Source organism: Nannospalax galili, unplaced genomic scaffold, assembly GCF_000622305.1.
Source record: "Nannospalax galili isolate Female #2095 unplaced genomic scaffold, S.galili_v1.0 scaffold103, whole genome shotgun sequence".
Lineage (NCBI taxonomy): Eukaryota > Metazoa > Chordata > Mammalia > Rodentia > Spalacidae > Nannospalax > Nannospalax galili.
In genome coordinates this window covers 651,763-671,827 of record NW_008352136.1, presented here as the reverse complement: position 1 = coordinate 671,827, position 20,065 = coordinate 651,763, and the positions used below count along the sequence as shown (strand labels likewise).

Genomic DNA, 20,065 nt, shown 5'->3' with positions numbered 1-20,065 from the left:
TTATTGAGGATGAAGTAGGATGTGGGGCCAGGAAGGGGCTCCAGTCCCAGTGCAGTGCTGGTGAGGTTTAAGTGGCTCCTCGGAGGGAAAAGGACCTGGTATGCAGGCTTAGGCCCTGGTATGCAGGCTCACTGTTTTCTTCTGTGGAAATCCTCTCCTAGCAGAGGTGCTGTCCAGTGTGTGACTAACCTGCAGAGCATCCTCCATGGTAGGATGCAGTCAAGCAGCTGGGAAGTTTTACTTGTGGATGGCCTTGACTTTTCATGTGATGCATTTAGTAAACAACTGATTCTTAAAGCTTGACATCTAGCTCTGGGCAGAAGACTGGGCAGGATCCAGGTGTCCCCTGTGCACAGCTGTGTCCTTTCTCCTGCTCGCCCTCTCCTGCCCTTGACCCAGAGCCTGAGTCACCCCATTCATCCACTCAGCAAGCATCCATCCAATGAACTCAGGTACATCTGCAGTACCTCCTTGAACTTCTCAAGCAGCCCTTAAAGGAGGAATTTGTATGTTCTCCATTTCACAAAGGAAGAAACTGAGGCTCAGAGAAGTGAAGTGCTACGACCACCATGCGTGATGATCTGGATTGGAACCCAGGCCTGACAGCCATGCCCTTAACCACATTGTCACCATGTCCTTGAGATCACAGTGGGGTTCTGGGGGAATCCCATGCCCCCAAATCTCACCCCCTACTGACATGCCCTGGCACCTGGAAGTTCCCTTGTCACCTCTTGTAGCAGAGGAAAGGCACAGTTACTTGGAAGGAGGACAGAGTAGAGCCCAGCCCACTTCTGCAAAGAGGAGGACACAGCAGAGCTGGGGCCTAGGACAAAGACTGCATACCTGGACTGTTGAGGACTAACTGCATACCTGGACCGATGCCAAACATTGGTCCATATTATCTCATTCGGGTCTTAGAACAGCCTCACAACAGGGGTGCAATGATCACCCTGTGTTGTTGCCAGGGAAACTGAGGCTTAGAAGTCTAGGACACTTGCTTCTGCATGTAATTTGCATTGCCAGAAAACCAGACTGCTGACTTCAGCTCTTCCTGCAGGGAAAAGAGGCAGGGAGGAAGGTAGACAGGAAGTGGGGGCAGGTGGTTGGTAGGCTAAGTTTCTCCCAGTCCCTGGCCTCCTTTGGGCATGGCTGCCACCCCTGTAGGTGTCTCATCTGGGCAGGAGTGCAATAATTTTCCCCCTTCCATCCCTATCTGCCCCTCAAGCAAACCCCAAGATGTTAGGGTTTGCCAGGCACCGTACCAGGATGCCGTGTGAGCAAGACAAGACCATGGTCTACATGGAAGGTCTCCAAGAGAAGCTCAGATGGTGTCTGGGTCCAGAGTCTAGAGGAGGGAGCTGGAACTCTGAGCAGGTGCAACAAACAGGGCCAGTCCTGAGGGGTCAGGAAATGACAACAGAGACTTGTTGACTCCGGAGGGGAGAGTGTTTCAGTATGGGCACAGGGGTGTGTGTGAGGGAGATGAACAAAGGAGGGGGTGACTGGAAGAGGCAGAGCTGCTGCAGGGGAGGGGCGGCTGTGTGAGGAATGGTGAGGACAGCTGAACCAGACCAGGAGTGTGAAGGTGTGGAATGGAGAGACACCTGGGAGCTGCTGGAGATGGGATGGGTGGGGGCTGGAGGGGGCTGGGACCCCAGGGGCAACTGTCCTGAAGAGGGTCCCAGAGAAAGTCCATGGAGGGAGCAGGCTGGGGGTGAGAAATGGAGGGGTCCCTAGTAGGGATTTCAGCCATCTAGAGTGGGAAGGGCCTGACAGACTCCAGGTGCTGTCTCAAAGGCTGATGCAAAAGTTTTCAACACCATCAGCCACCAGGAGCACATACATGAAAACCTCTGGAGGGTCACAGCACAGCAAGACCCAAACTAGACAGGCCAGTGACACCTTGAAGACAGAGAGGAGGTAGGGTATTACACATGGCTGGTGGGTCACACATGACTGGCTGGGGTCGCACATGGCTGATGGGTTGCACATAGCTGGTGGGATCATACATAATTGGTGGGGTTGTTTGTGCTGGCGGGGTCACACATGACTGGTGGGGTGATACATGGCTACATGGCTGGTGGGGTCATAGATGGCTTGTGGGATTGTGCACAGCTGGTGAGGGTGCACATAGCTGGTGGAGCCCCAAATAGTATAGCAGCTTTGGAAAGCAGTTGGGCAGATTCTCATAAAGTTCAACATAGTTACCACACAGCTCAGAAACTTCTAGGTGTTTATCCAAGAGAATAAAAGTGTATGCTGATTCAGATCTGTGCACAATGTTGATAACAGCCAAACCCGACTGGTGAAGGAGTACCTGCACTGTGGTGTGTCCATGTCGTAGACTAGTCCTCAGAATAAACAGGACAGACACCAGCACACCTGTTGACATGGATGAATTCATTCACTGAATGAAAGTATGGAGGTATGTAGACTGTGGATTCCAATCACACAAAGTTCAGAAAGAGGGCTGAAGAGCTGGCTCATCGGTCAAGAGCACGTACTACTATTGCAGCATCTAAGTTCAGTTCCCAGCACCCATGTTAAGGCAGCTTACAACCACCTATAACTCCAGCTCCAGGGGACCTGACACCCTCTTCTAGCCTCTGTGGGCACTGCACTCAACGTGCACATACCATACACAGACACACAGACATACACATAGTTTAAAAAATTCTTCTAAAAAGTTCAGGAAGGGCTGGGGAAATGGCTTAGTGGGTAAAAATGTATGTTGTGCAAGGGTGGGGACCCGAGTTTGAATCCCCATAACTTGCACAAAAAACAGATGCAAAGCATGTCTGTCATCCCTGTGCTCTCTGGAGGCTGGGGCAGTCAGGCTGCATATGCAGTGGGAAAAACAGAGACCCTGTCTCAAAACAAGATGTGGAGTGGAGACCCCACAACCACAGCTGTCTCCTGACCTAGACACTGGTATAGTGGCACATTATACATACAAATGCACACCTCACACACATCACATGCAACGCACACACACACACACACACACACACACACACACTAAAAAACTGAAATTAGTAAAAGAAGTTCAGGAAAAGGCAACACTAACCATGTTGATAGAAATTCAGACAGTAGTTTTCTTTGCAGATTGTGATGTAACAAGATGTGGAGTGGAGACCCCACAACCACAGCTGTCTCCTCCCCTAGACACTGGTATAGTGGCACATTATACATACAAATGCACACCTCACACACATCACATGCAACGCACACACACACACACACACACACACACACACTAAAAAACTGAAATTAGTAAAAGAAGTTCAGGAAAAGGCAACACTAACCATGTTGATAGAAATTCAGACAGTAGTTTCCTTTGCAGATGGTGATGTACTTGGAAGGTCTCACAGGAAACTTCTGGGATGGAAACTGTATTAGTATCTTCTCTGCTGCTGTGATAAAACACCACGACCAAAGCAACTTATAGAAAGAAGAGTTTATTACACTTACGGTTCCAGAGGCATCAGAGTCCATCATGGCAGGGGTTTGGCAGGAGCAGAAGCTTGAGTGCTCACATTTTCAAGCACACACAGGAAGGAGAGGAGAAAACGGGGAACATAATTTAATGGGGAAACCACGGAGAGAGAGAGAGAGAGAGAGAGAGAGAGAGAGAGAGAGAGAGAGGACATTCTGGAGGTGAACAAGGCTATTTGACTCTGAAAGCCAGCCCCCAGTAACGAGCTTCCTCCAGCAAGGCCCCACTCCTAAACGACCTCTACAAACAGCACCACCAGCTGGGAGAAATTATTCAAATGCTTGGAGCCTATGGGGGACATTCTCATTTAAACAACCACAAGAACTCGCTATTTTTAAAATATTTTATTTTTTTAAATTTTATGTGTATGAGCACATTGCACCCATACCGTGCAATGCCCATGGAGGTCAGAAGAAGGCATCAGATCCCCTGGAACTGGAGTTAAGGATGGTTGTTAGCTGCCATATGGGTGCTGGGAATCAAACTCAGGTCCTCCACAAGAGCAGCCAGTGCTCTTAATCACTGAGCCATCTCTCTACCCCCTGAAACTCACTTTGACTTGGTGGGATAACAGTTCCATGGGTGCCCACAATCACCAGAATTCATGGAACTGTTTTGTTTGGCTGGTTTTTGAGATGAGGTTTTCAAATGTAGCCCAGGATAGATTCCAACTCAGGATTCCACCTGCCTCAGCCTCCTGAATACCAGAGTTGTATGTGGGCACCACCATGCCTGGCTGCAACTGTGTTTTTGTGGCTAGTGCATCTGACTGCATGTACATATGGTATGGTTCAAAAACAGCTGGGCATGGTGGTATATACCTGTAATCCCAGCACTCGGGAAGTTAAGGTAGGAGGACTGCCATGAGTTCTAAACAATATAAGAGAACTTGTCTTGGGGCTGGAGAGATGGCTCAGTGGTTAAGAGCACTGACTGCTCTTGCAGAGGACCCGGGTTCAATTCCCAACACCCACATGGTGGCTATGAACCGTCCGTAACTCCAGTTCCAGAGGATCTGATGACCTCTTCTGTCCTCCGTGGCATTGAACAACACAGGTGCACTCACATACATGCAGGCAATACACTCATACACATAAAATAAAAATAATAAATAAGATTTAAAAAAGCAGATCTTGTCTCAAAAAAATGAAACAAGAGACAAGTAAAGCAATCAGTGGTCTGATGGACTCAGGAACGGGTACCAGGGCAGAGCTGGGAGTGGCTCAGACAGTTTCCGTGGCAACTGACCCTGGCTTGTCTCTCAGCCCCTTCCTGGGACTGATGGTAAGGGAGGCCCAAGGAGGATGTGGTTACTGGGGGTGGGGGCGGTGTCCCAGCTGATGTTCTTGCCTTTAGAGCCTGCTCCCCCTGCTTAGAGACTATCGATGGTTCCTCAGATCCCAAGCCCCAAAGAAAATTCTAAGCTTGCCGTTTGCTACCCACCAACCTGCCCCTGCTGTGCCTGCCTGCTGCCCCTCCTTCTCAAGTCCTCCTCCCACACCCTGTCTTCTGCTCTCTTCCTCTGCTCTACTCTTCAGGGCTTAGTTCCTTATCAAGAGCCACCTGAGCTCTGGATGGATCAAGTCATGACTCCTACCCCCAGTTTCCTGGGGAGTGCCACTTCACCTCATCCTTGGCCCAGTCCTGGACGTGGAGACCAGTCTGACTAATCAACAGACAACTCCACACTCTGTCCTTGAGGCATTGATGATCCTTCCACCTACACAGCGGGTGTCTCTGTGTCTGTTCCTGTCACTGGAGGCCACTCTTGTCTGTTCTTCCTGTTCAGGGAGACATCACTGAGGACTCATGGGCTCTCCATTTCCAGGTTCAGGAAGGAAATGGGAGACAGCCTGAGGTCTGATTGGTGTTTTCTATGTGTCTCTTTGCACCTATGGTGCTCATCTGTGACTTGGGTGGCCCTGGGCACAGGGCTTTGGAGACAATGAGCTTGCCACCCATTCTGACAATCAGAATTGCAGTAACAGTGACAGCTTGCCCTTGGTGGTGGTCATGGCTTGCTCTGTTAAGATCATTGTTACGTTCTCCCACTGACTCCTTCTCTAGTGGGGTGGGTCCTTTAACGTCATTTTATAGCTGTGCAGGCTGAGGCTCAGAGAGGTTGGATGACTGTCTTTCTCTTTGCTTTGATAAAACTTTCTGACAAAAGCAACTTAGGGGAGGAGGGATTTACTAGGCTCACAGGTACAGGTTACAGTCCATCACTGTGAGGAAGTCAAAGCAGCAGGACTTGAAGCTGCTAGTCACAGAACATCCACAGTCAATAGCAGAGAGTGGTGAATTGATGCTGGCATGCCAGTGCTCAGGTGGATTTCTCCACTCTTATGCCATTCAGAATCCCCTGTCTGGGGAATGGTGCCACCCATAGTGGATTAGGTCTTCCTACTTCAATTAGGATAATCGAGACAATCTCCCACAGGCATGCCTACAGGCCAACCTGATCTAGAGAGTCCTTCGTTGAGACCCTCTTTCCAGGTGATTCTAGATTGTGTTGACAATTAAAACTCACCATCAAGGTGACTCACCTAAAGTCACACAGCCTGAAAAATCACAGATCCAGATTTAACACCCCCTCCAAGCATACATATATTTTTGTTGTTGCAATAAATAATCTTTATTAACAGTAAAATGGCCATAATGGAATTTAGATTAATTAACTTATGTATCTATATATTATAACACTAGAATTGTTCAACCAAATACTCCTTAATAACACTAAATCAAATATCATAAGTAGTTTACATAGAAACAAATTAGAAAATAAAAAATAGAATAAAGTAACATTTTCTGTAGGTTAAAAATAAATGTAAATGAGGATAACAAGTTTAGGAACACTTGTAACAGTTATCGACTTTAAAGTGGAACCCAGACTTCTAGGCCAACAGAGCACCAAGTTGGAGGTACAGGAAGTACAATTTTCCTAGTCAATCAAAAGGGGTGATAGTGAGTGGAACCATTTCCCCTTCCAGCCCTTTATTCCTGAACCTGTGAATCCCTCTATAGAAGAAACAGTACCATATATCGGATGCTGATTCAAAGCATATACTGCCTTCTGGAGAACCCTACCCCCATCATCCAGGCTATTGCCACCTAATTGGCGCTGTAACTCTTTTCCCTATTGGCTGGGATCTGACCTCACAGTATTTCTGGTTGACTATTTTTAACTTTTGAATTGTTTGAATTTATTTTTTTACAACATGTTTTTTATTATATTTTTGTGCATTTCATACAATGTATCTTAACCATATTTAGACCCCTCCCCATCTGCACCCCCTAAAACAACCCCCATTGAAGTTCATGCATTCTGTCATATATGTTAAAGCCTATTAAGTCAGGTTTGTGCCTCAGTGAGAGTCCATCCACTGGAGCCTGGTCAGTCTATCTAGCGTCACTCCCTTAAAGAAGACCAACTCTTCCTCACCCAGCAGTGATCAGCTGCCAATAATTCCTCGGCTAAGGTTGGACTTCTTAAGATTTCCCTAGTTCTATGCTGGGTTTTTGTCTGGTTTGAGTTTGCATGGGTCTTGTGCATGCTGTCACCCTTGTTGTAAGTTCATATAAACAAGTTCCCAGTTGCCCGGAAATCTGTTTCCTTGCGGTCATCCACCATCCCTGGCTCTTAGTCTTTCTGCCCCCTCTTCAGCAATGGCCCCTGAGCCCTGGGTGGCAGAGGTTTAATATAGGAGTCCTGTCCAGGGACACACACTCTGCAGTCTCTTATTCTCTACATTTGATCAGTTGTGGCTTTCTGTGTTAATCACCCTCTGTTGTATGAGAGCTTCGCTGGTGAGAGTTGAAAGATGTATTAATATTCTCTCTACTCTCTCTTCTGCTATGATCTGTGAGCCTTAGTGTAGAGTTCCATTGTAGATGTCTCACTTAGGACTGGGCATCCCACAGACACTTATGCTTTGTGTCTGACCAGTTGTGGGACTCTGAAGTAGTTTCCGTTTGTTTTAAAAAGAAGCTTTGATGAGTGGTGAGAGGTATACTTGTCAGGGTAGTCCTGAGGGTCGGGGGGGGGAAGCATATTTTTTGTTTCCTTTTTTTAAGTTTAATTAGCTCAGGATTAAGCTCTTCAGACTTTCTGGAGTCAGCCATGACCAGAGCCTAGCTCCGTGGTGAATGGCTGGGAACCCCCCAAATTTCCAAGTCTCCAAACCAGGCCCTAGGGCTCTATTCTCATCAGCTGCAAATTTACTCTCCAAGAGCACACAGCTGTGTTAGAAGGAGGCCAACACTGGGTATTGCCCTTCTGGCTAGAGAGGAGGTGGCCCAGAGTGCCAGGGAAGCAGAGAGGCCAACTAAGTCCACCAGGCCTGAAACTGGGCTCTGAGAGTGCAGGGGTGAACTGCCACCCTCTCAGGCCCCCATTTCCTCTTTGATACAATGAGAATATTCCCATTAGCTCTCCCTGTAGGGAAAGCTCCAACAGGAAGGAAACAGATCTGTGAGCGTGATGGGTTCTGTGGCAGGCAGCGAACCCAGAGAGAGATCCCACCAGGCAGCAGGAGACCACAGGTTGGAAAGAGGGACGGTGGGGCTGTGAAGCATCTGCCCAGAGGTGGGACATACCTTCCAAGAAGCCATGAGCTGCTGTGGTTTCAATGTGTTGGAAAGAAGCCACAAATTCTAATGTTAATGGTTTTAGGAGGTGAGGCCTTTGGGAGGTAATTGGAGTTTGATGAGATTATGAGAGTTGGGTGCCATGGTGACCTCAGTGGCTTTGCAAGAAGAGGAAGAGAGACACCTGAGCAATCACACTTGCTCTACTGGATGAATCCCACCACAGCTGCCCTCCACCAAGTGAGGGTGCAGTGTGAGGCCCCTCTAGTTGTAGCATCATGCTCTTGAACTCCAGCTTTCACATCCCAAGCTAAGCAGTCTACTCCTTTTATTTTTATTTCCTTCCTTCCTTCCTTCCTTCCTTCCTTCCTTCCTTCCTTCCTTCCTCTCTCTCTCTCTCTTTCTTTCCTTTCTTTCTTTCTTTCTTTCTTTCTTTCTTTCTTTCTTTCTTTCTTTCTTTCTTTCTTTTTTGACAGGATCTCACCAGGTGTCCCTAGATGGCCTAGAGTTCGCTATGTAGACCAGGCTGGCCTCAAACTCACAGAGATCCACCTGCTTCTGCCTCCTGAGTGCTAGGATTAAAAATATACACATCCATTCCTGGTTGACACATTCTGTTTTTATTTCAGTGATTGGAGTGGAATCCAGGGCTTCATACAGGCTAGGCAGGCTCTCTACCAACTGGGCTACATCCCCAGCCCCTCAGGTGTCTTATGACAGTGACAGAAAACAGGCCATTTCCCACTTCCTTTGTAATAGCAAAGATGTTCTCAGCCCCTACAGGATAGGGCATTTTCATAGACATAAAGAAAAAGTGCCGATGACTGTCAGTGCCTTTGGAATGACTCCTTCTACATATGTAGCTCAGCTGCATGAGGAGTCAGGTGTGGAGGGATGCAACTTCTGCATGAGGTTCAGTGTGAAGTCAAAGCAAACATGGCTGATCCCAAGATGTACAATGGGGTATGATGCTGTTGTGTGCTGGGGTGGAGAACAACTCCCTGCTGAGCTTTTAAAGCCACCGTCTTCTCAGACCCCTGCCTGTGCACCCACTCACATGCAGCCCTGCCCCACACAGATGGGCGTGTTTGTGGATAGGAAGACTGGCTCATTTTCTTGTCACAGCCTTCAGTGCCCACTGGCACAGAGTGGATGACTGGGAGACATTTGTAAAATATTGTAACAACTGGGAATATGTCAGTTAAGCAAGGCATCTGCAGCTTATCTCAAAAGAATATTCTTCAAGCAACTGAGAATGATATTTTGAAGAATAACATGGGAACCCAAGCATGGTGGCTCATGCCTGTCATCCCACCACTCAGGAAGCTGAGACATGAGAACTGTCCTAGTTGAAGGGTAACCTGGGCTACATAGCAATTACCAGGGCAGCTGGAGCTACAGAGTGAAACATTTTCCTAAAACAAAACAACAGCAACAACAAAAACTAAAAGGGGGCAGGTGAGGTCATTCAGTGAGTAAAGGTGTTTACCACACAAGTCTGACAACCTGAGCTTGATCCCTATGAAAGTGGAAGGGAAGAACTGACTCTACAAAGTTGTCCTCTGAACTCCACATGTGTGATGTGGCACGTGCACACCTGCACACTTGCGTGCGCATGCATGTGCGCACACACACACACACACACACACGCACACACACTAATAATATCATAACAAAATAAGAAGACTAACGGAAAATTCCCATGAAGAATGTATTTGGTGAATTCGAGTCCCTATTTCCTCATGTGAGAGATGGGGTGATAATAGTGTCACTTCACAGGGCTGCTGGGAGTAACAAGCCTGGATTGGAAAGCACTTGATATGATGCCCAGCAGAGGGTTAGTACTCCACCACAGCTACTAGGATCATCAAGTATAGAATTTAAAAAAAAAAACCTGTAATCCCAGCACTTGGGAAGCAGAAGCAGGAGGATCAGGAGTTTGAGGTCATCCTCAGATACACAATGAATTTGAGGCTAGCCTGGGCTACACAGAAAAATAATAAAGATAAGTGAACACAAGGAAAAAGTCTGGAAGGAAATGCAGAAGGTCACTAGGGGAGGACAGCCACTGAGTTAAGACTTGGCTTTGCTACTTTCAATTTCTCTGTGTTTTTTTAAGATTCCTCAAGGGACAGAATAAACCATTAGTGTGAAGACATCTGGAACACAGCTTCCTCAGTGGGTGAAACCATGTCCTCTGTGTATGCACCCCCAAACAGGAAGGGTCTGGGCCAGTGACTCTCAGCTGGGGGCAGCTTCCCCTTCCAGGGGACATTTGACCATGCCCATAGGTATTTTTGGTTCTCACAGCTAGAGCTAGTACAGTATCCAGCTAGGAGTGCTGTTCAACAGGACACAGTACTTGCCTGCTGACTGGTGGGCATGACCAGTGCCCATGGTACCCAGGTAGGGACCTGGTTCTGGGGCTCAGTATGAGGGTCTACAGAACTTCCTTCCCAAAGATTTCTGGAAGCACAGAGAAGTTCCTGGGTCCCCCGTGAACTTGGTTGCTGTGCGTTTTCGTTTTCTTTTTCTTTTTCTTTCTTTCTTTCTTTCTTTCTTTCTTTCTTTCTTTCTTTCTTTCTTTCTTTCTTTCTTTCTTTCTTTCTTTCTTCCTTCCTTCCTTTCCTTTCTTTCTTTCTTCCTTCCTTTCCTTTCTTTCTTTCCTTTCTTTCTTTCTTTCTTTCTTTCTTTCTTCCTTCCTTCCTTCCTTTGTTCTTCTTCTTCTTCTTCTTCTTCTTCTTCTTCTTCTTCTTCTTCTTCTTCTTCTTCTTCTTCTTCTTCTTCTTCTTCTTCTTCTTCTTCTTCTTCTTCTTCTTCTTCTTCTTCTTCTTCTTCTTCTTCTTCTTCTTCTTCTTCTTCTTCTTCTTCTTCTTCTTCTTCTTCTTCTTCTTCTTCTTCTTCTTCTTCTTCTTCTTCTTCTTCTTCTTCTTCTTCTTCTTCTTCTTCTTCTTCTTCTTCTTCTTCTTCTTCTTCTTCTTCTTCTTCTTCTTCTTCTTCTTCTTCTTCTTCTTCTTCTTCTTCTTCTTCTTCTTCTTCTTCTTCTTCTTTTTTTTTTTTTTGGTTTTTTTGAGACAAGATCTCCTTGTAGACCCGGCTGGCCTGGAACTCATAGAGATCTGCCTGCCTCTGCCTTCCAAGTGCTGGGATTAAAGACATGCACCACCACACCCGGCGCTGTGCAGTTTCTTGCTAGTAGGAGGCTACAACCACCTCTTCTGTGGCTCTGTGCTATAGAGATGCCCCATGATCAAGGTTAATGGGAAGAGGGTACTGTCCCTGGGATGCCATGTAACCTGAGTACCAAACTAGTTAAACAAAGTCCTCCCTCCCAAGTATGTGATTTCTGCCTGGGTGGTCGAGCACAGGTGGCCAACTGGTCCACCACTCACTCTCCTGCAGTGATTCATTCTGGACGCCCTGTTATTGTCTGGCTTTGGGACTGACTTCGGACCTCTGTAGAGGCATGACTTCAAGTGCCATCCTCCGGGGGCTCAGGGGCTCAGCAGCTCCTTAGCAAGACACTGAATACAATAGGGTCAGTAGGACCCCCTCCTCTCACCAGTGGAAGCTTCTGGACCCCAACTTCTCTCATGTTCATCTTCTGACACCTGCTTAGATTGGATGGACAAAGCAAAGTTCTGGGCACCTCCCACTGAGCCTGTGCTCCTTGAGCCTTCCTGATCCTAACACATGTTTCTTCCTCAGGACCTTTGCACCTGCTGTTTCTGCTGCCTGGTATACTCTTCCCAGATCTCTGCAGAGCTGGCATCTTCTAGCTCCTTAGGTCTCAGCTTGAATACTACCTGCTCTGAGAAGATCACTCTGTAGCCACCAGGGTTCACCAGGGCAGCCCCCCTTTTATTTGGAGTGTGATAGTGATCTGTGGATTTGTGCTATATGAGGACTGTGACACAATCTTGGTCACAGCATGTGTATGGCACACAGTAGGGATTCAGGAAACACAGATGGGACAAAGGAACTAGCAGGGGAATCTAAACTTTGCAAAAAGGACACAGACCAAAGTGGAAGCCTATGAGGTGGAGTCTGGGGCCCTGAGGGGGTTGGAGTTTAAGGCATAGAGTCAGAGAAGGTGGTTCAAATCCTCGCTCACCGCTTAGGGGATGGGTGTCACGGGACAACTCCCTTACCTCTGGACCTTACTTCCTGTCCTGTGTAAAGGGAAGGGGTGCCCTTCTCCCCAAGGACTGCAGTGGGTGACAATCTGTGCCCATTCTGAGAACCACTGGGAGGCAGGCAGGACCATCCAGGGTACTGTGGAGGCCTCACATCCCACAGTCCATCTGCCTCTGTGGTTTTGGGGAGCCAGACTCCGCCCTGCTGAGTGCTCTGTCTTTTGGCCTAAAATTAGCTCACAAATTCCTTGGCTGCCTGGCCAGTGCTTCTAACCGACAATTCAAACCAGATGTTTCCAGCTGTTGAGGCTCCATCCCCCCATCACACCACCAGCCTGCATCCCCACTCAAGAGGTCAGACCCAGGCTTCAAGGTCCATCTGCTGTTGCGCCTGCCTAGGCCCTAGGGATTTGTGGCTGGCAGGATGGCGCTGTGCACAGCCCTCCAAGAGTGGGGCACCCCTCTCATGATGGGGGTCCTGCTGGGTGTATGAGGCAGGCAGGCGTGGGGTGGCTGAGGTTTCCTCAGTCTTGGGAACCCCTGCTGGGTACTGCTGCCCAGCTGCTGTGGCTATCATCTTCAGTCTCTTGTGTCACCTCTGTCCTGTGACAGTTCTTGGGCTTGGTGCCAAGACTTGCTCACTGCCTTCCCACAGGATCCCTTGTTTGACAGCTGAGGGGTGGGGGAGAGGAAGGCCTGGCTGGTTGGCCCCTCAACTCAAGCAGCAGACTCAGAGGCCCCGCATGCAGGCCGTGTGCTCTTGGTGGTACCGTTACCTCCTTGGTCCCACCCTCAGGGGCCGGTTCCGCTTGGTGGGTGGTCTGGGTGTCCTGGAAGACCCTCTGTGTGAGGCTGTCCCTGGGTGACCCCCTGGCTCTGGGGCAGAAGGCTGATTAGAGCAGCTGGCTGGAGGAGGACGAGGCAGGTCTCTGGTACCAGCTGAGTCAGGAGTGTGGTGTTGGGTGGAAAGAGCAGAGACAAAGCCCAAAGGCCTGCATGGTCACTGGGGAGCCTATGCTCTGCCTGGAGATGGGACCCTAAGTAACTCTTGCTTGAGAGAAAGGGATTAGGGGTGACAAGCAGGCTTGATGGGGGAAGAAGAAGGATGTGGCAAAGTTTATATAGTGTACCATGCTGCACGGTGAATGTCCACACTCAGAGGAAGTCAAACCTCCTCAAGTTCTCCCAGATCTGGCCCAGAGCCTCTGAGCTCACGCCCTCCCATGCCCACTCTTCCCACGCTGCTCCAACACGCCTGTCTTCTTTCCACTCCCGGAGGATACCAGGCACCTACCACCTCACAACCTCTGCATCACTCCTTTGCCTGGACAGCTCCTCAGAGCATCTCCCTGACTTGCTGCCCCCTCCTTTAGGTCCTTGTTCAAATGTCAGGGCCCCTACTGTGTTTTCCTCCAGTCCTGCACCACATAGGCATCCTTATTACTGTCATGTCTGCAGCTTCTAATCAGAAAGTAGGCCCAAGCAGGGCAGGCTTTCTTACCAGTGTGTAAAGGGAGGGGAGGAGGTAAGAAGGAACGGGGAGGTGGGGGAGGGAAGGGAAGGAGAGGGGAAGGAAATATGGAGGGAAGAGAGGGTCGCAGAACTGGGGGGACTTAGGGTTTCCAAAGTCCAGCTTCAGTCCCCTCCCTTGCTTTAAGACCTACTGGATACCATTTTCCATATCACCATCCCCAGCATATGGAACAGGGAGGGTGGTGACCAGCCCAGGAGTCCCAGCAGGCAGAATGGGAGAAGGAGGCCACGGCAGCAGCCTGGTGACTACCAGCTGCAGTGTTGTCGCCACTGTGGCTCTCAGTGAGGCTCATAAAGCATCTCCTTTCAGAGCAAGAATGTAAATGTTTATAAGGCAGCCACAGCTGGGTGGCCACCCGGCCACAGGAAGCTCCGGGACCCCAGTCCTCAGCCTGTGGGATGCATCCCTCTACAAAAGGATGTAGGGTTCTTAAGAACACTTTTAACTGAATCATAACCTGCACAGAGTGTGCAGATCCAGAGGGGTCACCTGTACCTGCCCACGCTGTGTGTCCCCTAAAGGAGCCCCAGACCTGGAGGCCATAGTCTCTAGCACTAGCTGGTTCCTTGTGCACCTTGCCAGCCAGAACCCCTCAAGGTTCTTCTGACTTCTCATCTGGCCTTTGCTCTAGAATCATGCAAACTGTGTTCCTTTGCTCTGTGTGAGTGGGGAGTCAGTCTCTGTTCTCACCATTCACTTGTGGGCCACCATAGGCATGCACCACGTGAGGGCCAATCTTTTCTGTTGGCGGTGGGGGGGGGTTGGCCAGCTCAGGCTGACCTTGACTTCACTATGTACCCAAGGATGACCTTGAACTTCCGATCCTTTTGCCTCCACTTCCCAAGTGCTATGATACAGACACAAGCCACCACAACCTGTTTCCAAGTTGCTGGGGATAGAACTCAGGGCCTCATGCATGCTAGGCAAGCACTCTACCAACTGAGTTACTGTACTAGTTAGCTTTAACTGCCAGCTTGATACAGCCTAGAATTACTTGGGAAGATCACTCTATCAGATTAATCTGTGGGGGGATTATCTTTATTGTCAATTGATACAGCCAGGCTCAGCCCACTGTGGGCGGCACCATTCCCTGGGCAGGTAGTCCTGGGCTGTATAAGAAGGCTAGCTAAGCCTGAGCCTGAGCAAACCAGTAGGCAGCATTCCTCCATGGTTTCTGCTTCAAGTTTCTGCTTGAGTGCTGCCCTGACTTCCCTCAGGGATGGTCTGTGTCCTGTAAAATGAAATGAACTCTGTCTCTCCAATGCTTTTGGTCTTGGTGTTTGTCACAGCAACAGAAAGTGAGCTAGGACAGTGCCTATGTCCCCAGTCTTTCCTAGTCAGGCTTGATGGTCACCTTGACTAGGCTGACAAATGTCTAGGAGGCAGGTGAAGCTCATCCCCTGAAGTATCTGTAAGGTGGTTCCAGGGCCATTTAGATAGTGAGGGCTCTGAACGTCTATGGTTTATACCCTTGAAAGCACTGAGAGGCGCTGACAGATGGGAATTTTGACTTTGGGGGATAGTGAGTCACTACAGGGTGTCTTTGGGGTTATATCTTGACCTTTCCTGTATCCCCCTTTTCTCAGCTTCCTGTGAAGTGAACAGCTTGTTTCTGCTACAAGCTTCATCCCATCTCCCTGAGTTCTGGGAGCCTAGTGACTGTGGACTAAAGTTTCTGAAATCATGACGCAAAACAAAATTTCCCCTCTTAAATTGCACCTGTCAGGTATCTGGTCACAGTGGGGAGAAAAATAGCTTAATAAAGGTCACACAGGTGCAAACTTTCTGCCAGAGGTCCCAGGGCTGTTTCCAGTTTGTGGAGGAAACTGCCACAACACTAGTCTTTGTGTGGATGGCCTCTCTCTCTCTCTCTCTCTCTCTCTCTCTCTCTCTCTCTGGCTCAAAGGCAGGTGTCTCTAAACACCGCTTGACCCCTATCCAAAGCACTCTGCCACTTTTCTCTCCCACCAGCAAAGGGTGGACCATACACTGATCATAGAATGTCAAAGGGGCAAGGGGTCCTATTCCAAGGAGAGAAACTGAGTTAGAGCCTGTCTGTAATATTGAGGTCCCAACTTCCAAGCTCTGACTGTTCCCTTGGAGGACAGGCCACTGCCCAGTCTTACTTCCCTAGAGGTGTCCCCATGGCCAGCCGTTCCTGGTCTCAGGCCCTCGCACCTGCTCCCCCACACTGGAAGCTCCTCTTGCTTCTTTTGTGCCTTTGGTTTCCTGTATCCTGTAGCTGTTGGTTCAGACCCTTTACAGAGAGGCTTTCCCTGTCCACAACACTAAAAATCACCACCAGGCACTCCTGCCTCCTCTACCTTATCCAAGCTGCTCTTTTTTATTTTCTTGACAGAAGCTCGGGGTTGGGCAATCTTCTCTTCTTGCTGGTTCACCCATTCTTCACCTGTCTCCCTTCTCAGGAACTCCCTGAGGCAGGACCTGGCATTGCGTTGCCACCCCTCTGTGCCCAGGGTAGAACTGGCATAGAGCAAGGAGTCAGGAAGTACTGCTTAAATGAGCTTACCAAAAAACACAGTAATGTCAGCATATCCCAATCAATCCTGTCCTTCTCCCTTGGTGGGACTCAGTGTCCCCAACCATAACACAAGCAGCTTCCCTGGAGCCTGTCAGCCAGTGAGAAGGGATTAATTGGGCACCTTACTCTAGGCATGGGTGGCAGGGATACTGTGGTAGACAGGGCCCTCATTCTGGCCCAGAGAGTCCACAGCAGCCCAGCCTGCTCAGGGGTATCAAGCCATGTGCCTGGGGCTGTGAGAGCAAGGAGGATGCCCATGCTCATCCCTAAGGGCTGGGCTCCAGGAGGGCTTCCTGGAGATGGTGATGACTTAGCTACAAGATGTGGGTGTTCAGGGCTGGCCATGATTGGTGCAAGCTGTGTCCAATACCGCTCCAGGCATGTGTAGGTGTTTGATAAAACAGATGAGCAGTAAGAGAAGGTGGCATGTTTGACGACGAGGAAACTGAAGCCCAGGGTGCTTCACAACACTGAGAGCTCTGGCCTGGTTGAATATGGTTGCTCTGGCTCTTGGGAGGCAGGAGGCTGCTCTACCAGTAGCCGTCTGTAGGCTGGGCCTGGACTGTGATGGGGCTGTAGCCCAGGCCTCTCCAGCCACATGAAAAGTCCAGCTATTTTTGACTGGAAGGCAGGCCCCAGTGCTCAGGGTTTTGTAATTAGAAGCAGCCCTGCACCCAAGAGGGACTGGAGTTGGGGGCTGTGGTGGGCAAAGACCCAGGCTGGGGTCATTTCCCAACCTTCCCAGTCTCTCCCTGCCTACTGGGCCAGAGCTGCTGAGCACAGAGGCTGTGACTGCTAATTGCAGGGGGTTCAGGGCAGGGTCTCTGAAGTGATTCCAGGCTGGGCAGAGAGCCTGGCACTGCTGGGCCTCTGAAATTATGGGTTGCAAGTGAACATCCCAGTCTGCTCCACGCCACAGGTCTGCCCACGCCCCATGGATGCCACAGTGGGATTCCACAAGTGTCCCAGAAACTGTGGGATGTGGTATATGAGACACGGGAAGGGTTCAGTTCAGCTGCAGTGAACTCACAGTGTTGGCTGACCATACCTGAGAAGTGCAGGACTAAACAGCACAGGTCATTCATGCCGTCAAGGGCATTTGTTGAGCCCTGCCTGTGTTCCAGTCGTTTCCTAGATGCTGGACTTAGGACAGGGCACAAAGCAAATGGAGTTTTTTTGTCCCTATAGGTCTGGCTCAGTCACTTTTGCATGATGATATTTAGAAGCCACCCTATCTACCTCAGGACCTTTGCACATGTTCAGTTGCTGGGAACTCTCCTGCGTCAGTGCCTTCCTAAATACCTTTCTGCTCATTTTCCAGGAAACTCTGTGGTCACTTTCTCATTGAGGTGCCTATGATGCCCAGACAGGTCTAAGCCTTGTGATGAGTGCTTTTATGGTTCTAAGCTGCTCCTCCCAGCTCTCCCAGTGTACAATTAGAGATCCATTTGTTTGTTTACCTGCTTATTGTTAGGTTTCCTACCTCGTTTGTAAGCTGGGGGCCTGTCTCCTGAGGCCTGTGAGCTGGATGTAAAGCCAGGACTCAGGAAATGTTTGTAGAATGAATGAAATTCAGAGTGTTTCTGAGTTGGAGCCTGAGGGCTGGCAGTTGGTGAGCAGCATCTTGCTCAAACCCACATTTGGCTGCAGTCCTGGGAAGGGCTGCCATTGGTGAGGCTCCTTTTGTCTCTGATCATGAGTTGCACTTGCTGTCTGTCCACAGGTGGATCCCGGGCAGGTTACTCCACCAAGAACCTTTGTTTCCTCCTCTGTTGTAGAGCTTCACACATTCACTTACCTCTCCTCAAACCCCAACAGAACTGTGTTTGGGCACCGTGGCACCAGGCTTTACAGGACTGGTGTCTTCCAGGTCTGTAGGGAGCGGGTGGCAGGGGGTGCATGTGTAGATGTTTTCTTATCACTCTGGACACAGCAGAGTGGAGCAGCACCTACCTCACAGCAGGACTCATCACCCAGAGGGAGCCAGTTGGTCCAGCATGCATGGAGTGCTGGGTACTTTCTGCAGGGCCACATAAACCAGGCACCACTGGTGGTGCATGCCTGAAATCCCAGCACTTGGAAGGTGGAGGAAGAGGGTCGGAAGTTCAAGGCATCCTCAGCTATATATCAAGTTTGAGGCCAGCCTGGGTTATATAAGACTGTCAAAGAAGAAGGAAGAGGAAGAAGAGGAATTAGGGGAGGAAGAAGAGGTGGAGGAGGAGGGGGAGGAAAAGGAGGAGGAAGAGGAGGGGGAAGAAGAGGAGGAGAAGAGTGGAGCTCCTTCCATTTGCAGGAGAGCAAAGCTCCCTGTTCCTGCTGTGAGTCTCCTGCCGCTCTGGAAGCCTGTGAGCTCTTGGAGGCAGGACTACATCTGCTTTTCTTCTCTTCTGGGACCTGCTTGGCTCAGCACCTTGTTGTGCATGGGGATGTATTGGGTGTTTGCAGAAATGAACAAGTGCGTGGATGAATGAATGAATGAATGCAAGGCCTCATGGAATCACTGGATTCTCCGAGTCAGCTAGACATCCTGCTTCCAGGGCCAGAGAGCAACTGACCTCAGGACCTTAGTTGCACTGTTTGAATTCACCAGCCTCACTTTCTGCCTCTGGAAATGGGCCTATAACTCCTGCTTAAGCTACCTCACTGGGGCCTTGTGAGGCCTCAGAGTGCAGGATGCCAGTGCCACAAGGAGCTCCCTCATCTCTAAGAATGGGAAAACTGAGGCTTGATGAGAGGTGCCTGAACTCAGCCTCCCAGAAACACTGTGGGCTCCCACTCTGCACCCTGAGCCTGGAAAACCTGAGTCACAGCTGGAACCAGCAAGGGGGAATTTTCCTTCTCACTTCGAGGGGCCTCCAAGCCTCCTAACCTCGTCCCTTAGGGGTGTGGGGGATGGGCAGGACCCCAGTCTGCAGTTCTGGGGAAGCTCTCTGCTCCTGGACTCTTGTTTGTCTGTCTGTCTGTCTGAGCCAGCCCTGGGGACCTGCGGTCAGAGAGGAAGCAAGCTTGGAGTGAGAGGAGGGTGGGACTGCGTGTGGCCCTGCGCAGCCCCGCCCCTCTCTGTCCCCACCCCAAGCCCTCTTAATGAAATCAAGCTGGCCCCCGCAGTCCAGCAGGGAGGAGGAAGGAGGAGGGACCAGCCAGAGCAACTGGCGGCAGAGCCGAGAGCCGACTGTCTGGGGCCAGGGTCTTGCTTGCTCATCTACCTGGCAGAAGCACCCAGGCCTTCTCTGGGAGATGGTGAGTCCTGGCCTGCATTTCTGAGAGTCTGAGCTGGCTTGGAGTTGGGAGCTGAGGACTTTGTCAGAGTTCCTAAGTATATATGCATTCTAAGTACGCATTTGAAGCTATGTGCATGCGCGTAGCAGGATGTCCTGCGTGGGTGCTGGGGTCACCAAGAAGGATGTGTGAATGTGGTTGGGATCTGAGATGGACACGAAGGTGTCATTCCAAGGCCAGCGAATGGGTGGTGTGGACTTGTATTTTCCTCTGTGCGGGTGTTGACTCTGGGGTGTGTGTAATGCATGAGTTGTATGTCCCCATGTGTTCTCTGTGCATCCAAGCTGGGGGCTGTGGGAGCTCATCGGAGTGTCTTGGGGTTGTGTGTGAGTTGCCTAGTCTGTGTGATTGTGTGTGTGAGTGTTGTGAGCTCCTGCTGCTGGTATGGTAGTATATTTGTGTGTGTGTGTGTGTGTGTGTGTGTGTGTGTGTGTGTGTGTGTGTTTTTGTGCTCTCAGCCTCTCCCCCGCGAGCCCGTGTGGGGGGGGCGC

At 49.8% G+C, this 20,065-nt stretch overlaps 1 protein-coding gene across 1 annotated transcript in view; it reads left to right on the top strand.

The window, feature by feature from the left end:
• Window positions 1-19,386: 19,386 nt before the first annotated feature.
• Tmem119 (transmembrane protein 119) overlaps window positions 19,387-20,065 on the top strand; it is an 8,257-nt gene continuing 7,578 nt past the window's right edge. Inside the window, exon 1 of the mRNA XM_008848949.3 lies at window positions 19,387-19,535. Within this exon, the coding sequence (XP_008847171.1) occupies window positions 19,533-19,535 (3 nt within the window). The 5' untranslated portion in view covers window positions 19,387-19,532. The remainder of the gene's footprint in view (window positions 19,536-20,065) is intronic.